Raw genomic sequence first — 13,531 nt, forward strand, 5'->3', positions numbered from 1 at the left:
TATATATCGTGAAAAAGTCTACTTCATCATTCAAAAGAACTAAACTTTTATAGTAGTATGTTTACATTAAATCAAATGAATAAATACATAACATTTTTAATGTTCTTCCCTTCTCCATTATAATATTAGTGTTGCAACCTCAAAAAATAAAAATAAAAAGTATGAATTACTGAGAATATTTTCAAAATATAAATCATACATCTAATGAATCAAATTCTCTACTTACATTCAGATGAGAAAAAAAAACTACAAAAAAAGTAGCAGGAAACAAAATTGGAAATAGTACAGTTGATTCTTCCAGAGGTACTATCGTGCTGAGTTGATAACATTGTGTACTTTTATCTATATTTGTATCTAAAAGCATTTTGCACTTTTGAGTATAATTCATCTAAAACACATGTATGTTCTCTTCGTTTATGTTCTTCTTGCTTTCTCCCCCTAGCTTATTATTTGTCTCTCGTAGCTGTAAAGACGAAAACATTTAACTATAGTTCATTATCTGGTTCTGTACCTTCATTTTCAACTTCATGAGAAGAGGCTGTACTGTTGTTGTGTATCCTCAAGTAGTGAGGATGAGGGTGCATGTGATGGTATCTCTGCATTTTGAGACTGCATTGGAGATGCTAACGTATCGAATGGTGCATCGTCAGCAACCAACTCGAGCTTTGACACTTCAGTAGCATCAGATGGTGCATCGGTAGTAGCCAACTCCAAGTTTGACCCTTCAGTAGTATCAGATGGTGCGTCCTCAGCAGCCAACTCCAATTTTGACCCTTCAGTAGTATCAGACAGTGTGTCCTCAGCAGCCAACTCTGGTTTTGACACTTCAGTAGTATCAGATGGGGCGTTGTCAGCAGTCAACTCCAATTTTGACCCTTCAGTAGTATCAGATGGTGCGTTGTCAGCAGCCAACTCCACTTGTGATACTTCAGCAGTATCAGATGGTGCGTCCTCAGCAGTCAACTCCACTTTTGACACTTCAGTAGTATCAGATGGTGTGTCGTCAGCAGCCAACTTCAACTTTGAAACTTCAGTAGTATCAAATGGTGCATCAGCAGCAGCCAACTTCGACTTTGACACTTCAAGAGTATCAGATGGTGCATAGTCAGCAACCAACTCCAACTTTGACACTTCAGTAATAAGTGAGCTTTCCTCATCTCCGTTTACAGATGGTGCTGGAGATGCATCAGGAGTAGCTGATGATGCTCCACTAATTGAAGGTGCAGGGGACGCATCAGGTGAAGCAGCGGTATAGGGGGACACAGAGCCATTCATAGATCTTGCTGGTGATGCATCAGATGCAACAGTACTCGCAGGAGACTCTATATCGTCCGCTGTCTGCTGAAGGCTCCAGTACATGATGCTGGCAGTGAGAGTGAGGATCATCTTTTGGTTAACCTGTCCACACGTGAACCCAAGAAGGATAGTGTCATAATCAGGTCTCAGGAATACATTGTTGCACAGAGAAGAATATAGGATGAAGCAGACGCGGGCATACCTTTCTCTGTATTGTAAGTGGACAAAGAATAGTTTGTTTTTTTACCCACCCACCCTATCAGAAGGATCAATAGTGTTCCCATTTACCCTCCATCCAGCGTGACTCAAACCTTCAACCTACCTATTGATGGTGGAGATGCTCAACCACTAGAGCTAGTCTCACTTGTCAAATAGTCTCTGTTTTAAACATGTCTTAAAAGTCCCAGAAGGTTTTAAATTCTTTTTACCTTGGAAAGTTTGTGTTGTATCTATCTGGTTCTTGTTAAGCCTACTATAATGGACACAGGAACTATTAGCAGCAATTCAAAATGACAGCATACTCACCTCCATGATATCCTCAGGCAACAGAAAGATAGAACACCCAAGTTTCCGTGCAACACTGATGATATAGGTAGCATTCAACTTCTTTTCCTCATCTGTCACAGAACAAAAGAAATTTTAGTTTGGAGCACTGCATCCCATAAGATGACCAAGTAGAATGAAAAATCAGAATGTGTAAAACCCTGTTGCACTATGACCCTTTTGAGAAACTTGATATTCTTTTGGATGATGTTAGATAGAAGACCGCAAGCATTAAAAGCCTAGAAAGTAAGTTGCACCCTCTAGAAATTCAAATTCCTCAACCCATAAACTAAGGAAGAGTTCAGAGCTAGTAGTTCACGCTAGAAAGTTGAATTCAATATTGCAAGGGCAAGTTGACATTCTTGATTGTGTAAGTGAAAGAGAAGACTCTGGCAGTTCAGTAACGGAGAGTGACTGCCTGCATGCCCAAGAAGAGAAAAAAAGACGAGATACTAAATTTTGCACAAATAAACTCCATACCACTTTCGCCCTTGGTGACAAGATTCCAATTAACAACCCTTGGCTCCACAGCACTGAGAAGCTCGAGAAAGAACAATCCATTTGAAAGGCTCTTATCCTAAACAAAAACCACTAATTGTAAGTTAAAATCACAGACAAAGTTGAAATTTATGCCAATTGAACAGGAACTGGTGATACTTCACCTTAAAACTCTCCATTTTAGATGTTCTTCCAGTGTTTTTGACTTTTTTGTTTGCCCAAGAGAGAATATCAGCATCAGTAATCTCCTTCCCTCGGAAACGCGATCTCAAGTTCTTCAAAAGCTGAAGCATATTAAACCTCATCAACTGCCACAGGAAAGCTGGAAAAGAATATATATATGAATACATAAGTGATGTGCTAAGAAGCACTAATTACAAGGCTTACATATGTCGTAAAGCATATCACTCAAAGAAGAAAAACTAAGGTATTTAGTTGCATGAACAACATAATCACATGAAAAAACACACAAGATCAAAAAGTTCACTGCTGAGGATGCATAATAACAGATCATCAATAATGAGGGGCTCACGTATTAGGTAAGACTGCTAAACCATGAATGATGATGATTCAATAAGTGCAACCACATTAACCAGCTTTGAGAATAATACAACTAAAATTCCGCATTGGTTAAAATTATAATCCAATTTTCGAGACTACTCATTTACAGGGTCCTGGAAGATTTCTTCACTTTTAGCACCACAATAACTGGACACATCTTACTATGTAAGAAAAATGTTGTGTCTTAGCTTGCTAGATTATTGAAGATGAATCATTATACACATCACACAGAGAATGATTATAGTAGGAAAACAACCCAAAAGTTCCTTGATGGAATCATTTATAATACATAATACCATCAATAAGCTTGAATAAAGTAATAGCCCAATTGTATTAAATCATAGAATCTTGGGAGCTCATAAATCTTTGAAGTGATTATGTTCACACATAGACAAGAAGAGAAATAAGCCTCACAATTCACATGTGAAACAAACAAAACGGATTCTGAGACATTACCAAGTATAAGCTTCTTATTCCCTTGGACAAAATCGTTTCCTCCCACATTTACAAGGGAAAGCTTCAACTGCTTCCCAATCTTGACAACTTGGTTGCAGTTTTCAACCTTCCTAAATGGCATCTTTATTGGAGGTTTGGTTGCGTGCTTCCAATTAACAGATCCTGGAGAAACCTTGTCCAACACCTCCAGAAGTACCCATCTACAAAAGTGAATGGTAAAGTTGAGGCAGAGTTAAATTCTACCTACAAAGTCAAGTTACAACTTTTACAAGCAGGCGTCCTTTTTCATATCTGGAGTGATCCATGTAACAAGACCAATCACTTACCCATTTCTTACATCTTCAAACAAATTATTGACATAAGAGTTTATCCCAAGACTATTAATCCATAATCGAAAGCATCTCTCCTCTCTGGAAATTAGCTCATCGTCTGTCATCATCTCCGCAAAGGATACCTTCTTGCTGTCTGTAGACAATCCACTCCTGAAAAAGAAACCCATTTCTCAACAATGGCCATCTGCTTCAACTAAAAAACTTGCATCACGCTCTCCTTTCGCAACTCAAACCAAAACCAAAATAATATAACAAGAAAACAGAAAATGCAGAGATCAGCCTCATTCATACTTAGAATGACAACAGAAGGCTCCAGAAATACATAAAATGTAAAAGGCAGATGATGACTTTTGTAGGCACATTGTTTTAGAATCTAAGTGGAGCATCAATCAGGAATATTTGCAAAATAGATATCTCAAGCAATAAACAAAAGAGAGGAAAATGTAGTTGTGCATGCACAATAAATACATGATTGCTTTTACAGCGGTTGAAATGTTCCTCAAAAATAATGTGATTACCCCTCTTGTGCTTCTATGATTATGTTGCCAAGTATCATACTGAGCACAACAACAAAAGGAGCTACAAAAGATTCAAAAAAGTGTAGCCACGTTATGGTCCTACCGTCCTACCTCTACTGGAATATTTTTGCAACAAAAGCAAGAAAATAAATTGGCTGAACCTTCAACTATGTCCTAATTATCATACTGCGGACAACCACAAAAGATAAAAAGAGAGAAGCCATGTTAGTTTCCTACCTCTGATGGAATATTTGTGCAACAAAAGCAAGATTTAAATTGGATGAGCCTTCAACTATGTCCTTAGGATCTAGGTATCTTTTGCAATCCATTTTCTCCGCATGCTCAAGAACTAAGTTAGCTCTCTCAGTGGGATCCTTGACATCCAAGGTTGCTGGGCTGCAATGCTCTGGTGCAAGTACATTAAGCAGGTAAGCATAGGCCTCCCCATCCTACAGGAAAGAGCATAAATATGTAATTGCCAAGAGGTCAATATGCTTTAAAATCCAAATAGTCAACATTATTTAAGGTGTAGCTTAGATATTACACCACATTATTTGTTATGTTATACCCTGACCTGGATTGGAATGTGTCTTGCATCTTCATTTCTATGATTATCTTTCTAAGGAACTTAAATAAGGAACTTCTATTTTATTTTGACAGGGTAAACAAATTAAGATTCCTTTAAAGGGAACTTTTTAACTAATTGATATTGGGAGGACAGGGGGAAGACAAAGAATATATGTACCTTCAAGTCAGAAGAAAAATTTGCCACAGTTTTCTTGTAACCGGCTTTCTTCAGATGAAAATTCATCCATTTTAGCAAGAGTTTTTCTGGAGCTAACCCCATGAGCTCCTCGACATCCTGAACAAGTTAACAATAATCAGATATTTGCTTGTGTAGTTCGTAGATATGCACATGGATTGGAAATAAAACCAGAGCCGCTTCGGACAAGAGAGATTAAATTACATTGCTGTCTTCCACAAGTTCCACAAGCTGAGGGGTCTTCCGGAGGTTGAGATCTGCCAATAGTTGGATCTTCAGATACACAATCGGCAAGAACCGGGAGAGGAGAGAGACAGAAAAAAGTCAGTATAATCAACCCAAATTTCAAGTGCTATACGATTAACCAAACATAATCTGCCATAACTGTAGTGCCCTTTTGCGACTCCATAAAATCTAGGCAGAGAACACATAGAAATATAAATCAGGACCTAACCTTTATGATTTGAGAAATAAGCCCAAGTACTAGGTGAGGCTGCAAAGATATAGAAAAAAAAACTTATACATACATCCCAGAGGTTCATTGAAGTAATGCAAATGAAGAAAAAATATTGAACTCACTCGTCCTTCAACCAGGTCCTGAGTGCCAATATTGACAACAGTGCAGCCAATAGCCTTTGCAGAATTGAGGCAAAGGGTGTGATTCTCATTTCTCTCCCATGGGTTAATTACTCGTTTCATGTTAATAGCCCGCTCGTCTATTGTGCCAGGTACAGCTACATTGATCAGCTTACTAATGAACCAAATAAAGAAAAGTATAATGAGCCAACAGAAACTTTCATCATAGAATAACATAAAAACAGGTTAAGTTTAAATACCATAAAAGAACTCCATCCTTTGCCAAATCAAACAAAGCATTTGAAGCTGGATCTATTGGAAGAAATTGCTTTAAGAATGGATCATCTCTTAAATAGCTGTTTATATGAGCAACATAAGATGATTTCTCTGATTCACTGATCGTGTGAAGGAGTGTAGTTGTGGAAGCCTTCAGGAAGGAAGACGAACTTTTAGAACTGCCTACTTTTGGGGCAGCTCGAGCTTGTAGATTCAAGTATGTCTGTCGAACACAAGCAATTGAACATAATGTCACTAAACTAAATTCAGAATAATGAGGTGAAAGTACAGCAAATTCTATGTTCTTGTCAATCAGCAAGAACCCCTGAAAACTTTGTTTAATTACTAGACTAATCTACATTGTTCATTTCCATTCAGTCAACAGCAATGAGTAAACAAACCAAATGAACTCGCTAATACAAAAAAAACTTAATTAAATACTCACTTTAAGGAAGCTTTCGAAATCAATCTCATCATTCACATCTGAACCTGATTCAGCCAAGATATTCCGGATCTCTTCCTCATTAAACATCTCATTGAAAGCCTTTAATTTCGCCATCAAAGGCGGTAAGTCTCCAATTGTAACTTTACCATTTTGACTCTTAACTGAAATGAACTAAGGAACCAAAAAAACAAACAAACCAACAGATTGTAAACATCCACATTCAAAACACAAAACATCAATCAAATCCAACAAGCAGATAGAAAAGGAGTCGAAACCATACTTTCGATTTGAGGCTGCGAAGCTCCACCTGAGTGAATTGACTGTGTAGCCATTGATCAGAAACAATAACACCAACAAAAGACATCTCCCTTTCCTCCGCGATTCCCAGTACTACTGCAATAACACAAAAAGATCAAACCCCATCCAAAAACTTCCACTTAAATTCAACATGAAGCTATAAAACCCAGAATTTCAACAGCCCCACAAAAAATCAAACACACCCAGTCAACACTAATGGGTAAATCCAAAATGAGCAACCAAAACTAACTGTTTTATACTTCATGCAAAGCAGAGACGTCAAGTCAATGAATTTCCAATTACCCATTACTCAACATACAAAATTATCATCCCTAGTCCAAACATCAAACTGAACAACCATATGATTGACTATAATCCATTAACAAGTTACCTTACTAAAAAAAACCAAAGATTTGCTTAAACCAACTTCGTTTCCTTGTTAATTTCAAGGTTTTGACTGTTCTTGTCAATTATAGAAAACTCTTCAACAGAGAGAGATGGGTGTTTGCTTTGATTTGGAGCAAAAACAGAGGAGGAAGAGAGAGAGAAGGAGAAGATTTGGGCTGTGGACACGCAAAGACTATGAGGAGATGAAGCCAGTTAAGGTAATGGAGGCCCACTTTGATAATGTGGGGTAAAATAAATGCAATAAGCTTCTTCTACATTCAACAACTCATCTTTTAATTTTTACACCTAAGCATTAACTCCGTCACATTCCGTCTGTCTCAATTTACGTGATATCGTTAGAATTTTAACAGTCAAATAACTTAAGTTTGATTATAAATATGAAATCTCCAAAATATTGACAATCAAATAACTTAAATTTGACCGTAAATATGAAATCTTCAAAATATTGACAGTTAAATAACATAAATTTGACCGTAAATATAAAATTTTTAAAATATTAACAGTCAAATAACTTAAGTTTGACCGTAAATATGAATATGGGTATAAAATCTTCAAAATATTTAATAGCTTTCGATATATAAAATAATAATTACGGTCAAATTAAATCTATTTGAATCTTGAAATACGGAAATATCATAAATATTATAAAACAAATCCAAGCATTTTTTTTTGGTACATATCATTTCAATATTATTGAAGGGAAGGTTTGGTGTTGGGTTCAATTTTAATAATTTGATAATCGGTAACTAAAAATAGATACTGAACATTAAATTTTTGAAGTTTAATTTTGTTTGATAAGTTAAACTTTGACACAAGTAATTTTTTTATTTGATTCGATGATTTATTTTTTTGGCGATTTATGTACATATGTAAATACAAGGGTTTAGATTTTCTTGAGAAAAAGGATAAATATATCTCGAATTATCGTAAATGTTATTTAAATACTCTCCGACATATTTTTGGGATATTGGTACCCTTCGTCCATAAATTAGAGCATATATGTCTTCATTCTAACGGAAAACTAAATATGAACAGGTGGCATAATCTTATCCGTCGATAAATGTCGGATCGATGGATGAAATTATGACACGTGTATGTCCGTTAGTATAAAGAATATATATTCTCTAGTTTTTCGGGCGGCATAGGCAATAATATCAAAAAAATATGACAGAGGGTATTTACATACTATTTACGATAGTTCAAAAATATATCTATCATTTATTCTATTTGATTATAAAAACCGAAAAAGATATAAAATTAAATTAACTCAACGGTCATCTTTGCTTAGCTTAGCTTACTTATAGCTTAATTTATTGGTATTTACTAGATAATAATTTACTTTTTTATAAATTACTTATTTATTTGAATCCTTTATCAATAAATAGACGAGTTATTCTTGTCATTATGTAAAATGCATTATGAATTAGTCAATTATTAAAGTAATCAAACCGCTATATATTTTCTTTCTTATGTTAATTATTAATCCAATTTTGGTATTCTAAATACATAATTTAACATTTAAAAAATTACAAAATGTTTTCCTCTCTTCTATCTATAATTCATTATACATTTTATCTATTAAATACATCACTTTATATTATATATCAAGAATCGAGATATATGTGACCTTGAAAAAATACCAAAAAAATTTGTACTCTCTTCTAATAATAATAATGGTCTTAAATTACAATTTATAGTGGTTGTGGGTAGATTTAGAAAGGTAAATCATGACTCTTTTTTTTTTTTCTAATATGAGACAATATGTTAACGTATACGTAAATTTTGGAAAAGTATTCCTTTCATTTTTTATATTATATTTGGAAAAGACAAATCATGTCATTTATTCCCCACAATTTTCCATCACATCTCATTTTGTACAATAAATACAAATAAAATTTGTGTTTTCTCTTCAAATAACTAAAATAGAATAATAATTTTTTTTTATGTAGTTTGACGTAAATATGAGCAAGTTTTTAATTCATATTTCGATAAAAATGAAATTACTATTGTTTTTTATTTATTTATTCAATTTTTAATGAATAAAAATTACTCAATATATATAATAATTTTCTTAAAATTAATCTCTCTCTCACATATATATATATATATATTCAAATACTATGATTGTAAAGAAAGAATTAAAGTATGCTTTTGGGAATTTAGTGTTGATGGCACGTTTTAATATTGTGAATTTAAATTAATTGACTAAATTAAAGGCACTATATATAGGTTATTCTAGCTCTAGTTTTTAGCAATAAAGTTGAGGACGGCAACTACAAAGAGTTGGCTCCTCTAAAGTTGGAAATTGGGAAAAAAGTGAAAAAGAAAGAATGAAATAATAAATAAAAAACAAAAAGAGAAGAGCCACAATTATTTAATTATAAAATTTATATATTACAATAATACAAAATAATTAAAAATTGAAATTGTCGTTTTCTTTGACTATCGGCCACCGACCTCTAGCACTATCATCCCGGCGTTTTGCAATTATTTGTTTTTTTTTCGTTTGATCGAACATAATTTTATAAGTGGAATCTGATAATATTAACGTATTGCGTAATTTTATTGGTGGTTGTCGGTGAAACTAGAAAATATAATATCAAAGAAGTTAGATATTCCCTTTGTTTCAAAAAAATTGGCTTAGTTTAACTTGGAACGGAGTTTTAAAAAAGAAGTAAGATTTTTTAATCTTGTGATTCAAAATTAAAATTATGTCAAATGTACCAAAGTTTCGTTTAATCTTGTGGTCTTAATCATGCTACGTGGAAAATTAAAGTTAAAGTGTTGTAAAAAAAAAGAAGAGGACATTCTTTTTGAAACAAACTAAAAAGGAAATGGAGACATTCTTTTTGAAACGGAGGGAATACAAAAGAATAGAGAAAGAAAAAATGATAATAAGATCAAAAATTACGTGAATAAAGAAATACATATTAGTTACTTAGTTGATATAACTATAGTTTGAATTAATTACCACGTATAGCCTCTTTTTAGTTATAATTAGGTGCACAATTCTCGTCTCTTCTCTTCATCTCTCGCCTCTCTTTACTTTTATAAATATAAATGATGCATATGCATATACAATTATATAACATATATACAAATACAATTCGCTTCTCTCGCTCACCTTTTTCCTTCCTCTCTCCATCTCGTTCACCTTTTTTTTCCTCTCACAATCTTGCTCGTCATATATACAAATATATATGTATAGTAGTTATATATATGCAATTATCTGATATATATATATATATATATATATATATATATAATTCAACAAATATACAAAAATACAATTCCCCTCTCTCACTCTCTACCCTCTCGTGCTTGCCTTTCTTATCGTTCTCCCTAGCTCACTCGCCTCTCTCCTTCCTCTCCCAATCTCACTCACTTTTTTCCCCTTTAACATGAAATTACGAATCATAATTAACAAATAATAATTATAGAGCCCAATCAAGTTATTTTAGTGACTAATTTCCTCTAATAACAAAAAATATGATAATCGAAGTAAATAAAATAATTATACTAAAAAGTTGAAAATTTTAATATGAAAAATTAGTTATAAGGAAAGCTAAGCAATGTTCTACTACTCTACTAACATTTTACTCTAATACTTGACTATCTTTCTATTTCAATTTTTGGGTTTAATTGACTCAAAATATTTTGTCTCAATAATATTTATTTAAATTACACAAATATTCTTAATATAATATTATATATTAACTATCAAATAAGAAATATAATTAATTTCTTTTTTTTAAAAAAATAAATTATTATTTTTCATTCATACCAATCATAACCTTTAAACGATTTATTACCATTTATTAAACTTTTATAATTTATTGGTCCATCAAATATTGGCACATAGGTTAGAAGTAAATATTTATCACATGCTATTTAGGGTGGGGTAGGTGGTGTGCGTAGAAAAGTGAAATTATTACAATTCATTCCTAAAAATGACAATAAATTACAACATCCCAATTAATTCTATTCTTGGTTCTATTAACTATTATAGAGTTTATTTTTTCCTTCTAATTTCTAATTCTTTTTATTCTAATATATTATCAAACCACAGAATCTCTAAATATATGCTCTAAGGAGCTATATTTCTCAAATGAAAGATAAACTTGTTGATTGTTCATTTTATTATACGTAATATAGTTAATTACTCTAGAAAAAATTGAATCACATTAAATACTTTATGACAATTTTCGTACTAAATTTTTCTTTTTCTTTAATGAACCGACAGAAATTGGCCCAACAATAGTACACAATAACTATAGGTTATAAATGGACAACTTGGCATTTGATTTTAACTTTTAAATAATGTATTCTCATCTTTCATATACAATGACAAAAATGATCCTTTATATTTGTAAAAGTAAATCGACATGTGTTGTCAAAAAGAAAAGAAGATAAAATTGATGAAAAATCGACGGTGTAAGTTTTATTTATGTGCTTCAATGTTGTTAATTAGGAGAGATTTATCCATGTAGTCATTTTATAATTTTTTTTTTTATATATATGGATAAGATATTAAAAGGTTATTTCGATTCAATCTCTAAGTAATCATAGAAGATTATTTCGACGTAAATGGAACTATAGTATTGGTAGCACTGAAGCCTCGAATAAGTTGAATGGCCATAACTTGTTTGTAAAAAATGTTACTAATCAACTTTCTCCACATTTTGAACGAGTGCAAGAGATTCAACCACAACAACCAAATAAAGATGATTTAAATCAGACTTTCCAAGAATTGTAGAGGTTACATTCAATGTTGGTTATTGTTCAGGTATTTAGGATCGGTGACTCTAATATGAAATACTGGGTCTTATTTTCGAGCTCTAGAGTTTATTAACATCGATAAAGATCAATGTACGTTGTGAAAATAATTTCTCAATGAAGAACCAATTCCTTCATCTAGTCTTGCTACTGCTCCACAGTATATGACTCAGTAATTTTAGCATAGATTCTGTATTTGTATTAAAAAATTCAGTAACTTTAGCACGGATTTTGTATTGAGAACTCCTCCAATGAAAACAAAAAACACGACCATAATGAAATGCATCTCAATTTGCAGTTTTGCACCATCTATTAGCCTTAGGTTCAACTCTGTTTATATGCACTTGTTTTATAAATATTTTAATACACTTTTGACTTTAGCTCATTTGACTATTGCAAGATTCAAATTGACTAACTAACTTCAAAGTTTGTAACTACATGCCCAATTCAATTTGCTTTCAAATATTGCAACTTGAGAAAAGAAAAAAAGAGATGAAGACATGAATCAAGGGTAGTAATATTGATCAATAACATACTCCGTACAATTTCATAAGTGAAATTTGAAGATGCCAGTTTATTGATAGAGAGACTATATTCATTAGACCCTCATATACGGATTATAAAAACTAAATGAGCACTAAATATGATTAGGAACGACAAGAGAAGGCTAGTTGCCTCTACTACAATTCTCGGCTATCCAAATCCTTGACCTCCATACCTACTTACAGTTCGGCAAGGGAGAGCCACAAAGGCATTTGTTATGCAAATAAGAGTAAATATCAAAGCTCTGCAACGTACCACCTTGTGGAATCTGTCCACAAAGTCTATTATAACTCACATTGAAAAATTGTAATGGTACATCTTTCAATCCTTGTGGTAAGCTACCAAAAATTCGATTATGATTCAAATCCAATGATATCAAGCTCTCAGCAAACTCCGATTTCGAAATATCAAACTCCAATAAATTCCTCGATAAGTCAATTACCCGACTCGTCTTATTCTTCCCAAACAAAAACGAAACATCTCCTTCAAGCTTATTCCTGGAGAAATCAAGCGTGGAAAAATTCAAATCACCTAAAGATGCCGGCACTTTTCCGGTCAAGCTGTTATGTGAAAGGTAGAGATCTGGTATATTTGGTCCCTTAAATCTCCCAAACGATTCCGGTATTGTTCCGGTGAGTTTGTTACGATCTAAGTAAATCGCTAACAAATTCGGAAGCTGAGAGAGGGAAGAAGGGATTGTTCCGGTAAATTGATTGTAATTCAACTCGAGCAACGTCAAATTCTTCAGCTGACTAAGAAATTCAGGGATCGGACCTGTAAGGTTAGTGAAGCTGAGCCTTAACATTTTGAGATTTGTGAGTTTAGCAATTGCAGGTGGAATTGTTCCAGTGAGATTAGTAACATGATGGAATTCCAATGTTTCGAGATATGGAAGGTCTCCGACGGCTGCCGGAATTTGGCCGGAGATATTGGCTTGGAAGACGGTGAGGGCATTTATCCGGTTGGTTTTCCGGTCACATTTTACGACGTACCAGTAACAGCAATCTGTGTTTGGATCCCATGAAGCTAAATGGTAAGGATTGCCTAAGTCTTTCTTTATTTGTAGAAGGACTTTTTTGTCTTTTGGATTGCATCTTACTGATAGTGAAGGAGAAGCAAAGCAAAGAAAAATAACTACAAGAAGAAGAGGCAAATTCATATTCATGTTTTTTTGTTTATGAACAATATTATATTATAACTTAACTCATTGGTATTTATAAAACCAAAAAAAAAAGGTCATATT

General features: G+C 33.2%; 2 protein-coding genes across 3 annotated transcripts; both read right to left on the reverse strand.

The window, feature by feature from the left end:
- Positions 1-147: 147 nt before the first annotated feature.
- LOC107026051 (fimbrin-1) lies at positions 148-7,163 on the reverse strand. Of its 2 annotated transcripts, none has more exons than XM_015226890.2 (15): positions 6,953-7,163; positions 6,545-6,654; positions 6,265-6,435; positions 5,804-6,042; positions 5,547-5,718; positions 5,422-5,460; positions 5,172-5,240; positions 4,950-5,066; positions 4,442-4,653; positions 3,681-3,836; positions 3,355-3,554; positions 2,502-2,659; positions 2,320-2,416; positions 1,822-1,913; positions 148-1,398 (listed from the first exon to the last, which is right to left on the reverse strand). In XM_015226890.2, the coding sequence occupies exons 2-15, from the start codon at positions 6,626-6,628 to the stop codon at positions 526-528; spliced, it is 2,679 nt and encodes an 892-aa protein (XP_015082376.1). In that variant the 5' UTR covers positions 6,629-6,654; positions 6,953-7,163; the 3' UTR covers positions 148-525. The 2 variants fall into 2 exon arrangements, with proteins under 2 accessions (XP_015082376.1, XP_015082375.1); XM_015226889.2 differs by having other exon boundaries at positions 6,545-6,657.
- Positions 7,164-12,240: 5,077 nt separating this feature from the next.
- LOC107024079 (polygalacturonase inhibitor-like) lies at positions 12,241-13,487 on the reverse strand. Its single transcript, XM_015224969.1, has one exon. It carries the CDS (start codon positions 13,451-13,453, stop codon positions 12,464-12,466), a length of 990 nt encoding a protein of 329 aa, XP_015080455.1. The 5' UTR covers positions 13,454-13,487; the 3' UTR covers positions 12,241-12,463.
- Positions 13,488-13,531: the final 44 nt, after the last annotated feature.

Source organism: Solanum pennellii, chromosome 7, assembly GCF_001406875.1.
Source record: "Solanum pennellii chromosome 7, SPENNV200".
Taxonomy (NCBI): domain Eukaryota; kingdom Viridiplantae; phylum Streptophyta; class Magnoliopsida; order Solanales; family Solanaceae; genus Solanum; species Solanum pennellii.

Excerpts from the sequence above, each read along its gene's own strand:
- LOC107026051 (XM_015226890.2), bottom strand. The coding sequence starts at position 6,628 with ATGTCTTTTGTTGGTGTTATTGTTTCTGATCAATGGCTACACAGTCAA. Across the intron at positions 6,043-6,264 it reads ATTTCGAAAGCTTCCTTAAA|ACATACTTGAATCTACAAGC; the intron begins GTGAGTATTTAA and ends TGTGTTCGACAG. Across the intron at positions 4,654-4,949 it reads ATTTTTCTTCTGACTTGAAG|GATGGGGAGGCCTATGCTTA; the intron begins GTACATATATTC and ends TCTTTCCTGTAG.
- LOC107024079 (XM_015224969.1), bottom strand. The coding sequence starts at position 13,453 with ATGAATATGAATTTGCCTCTTCTTCTTGTAGTTATTTTTCTTTGCTTT.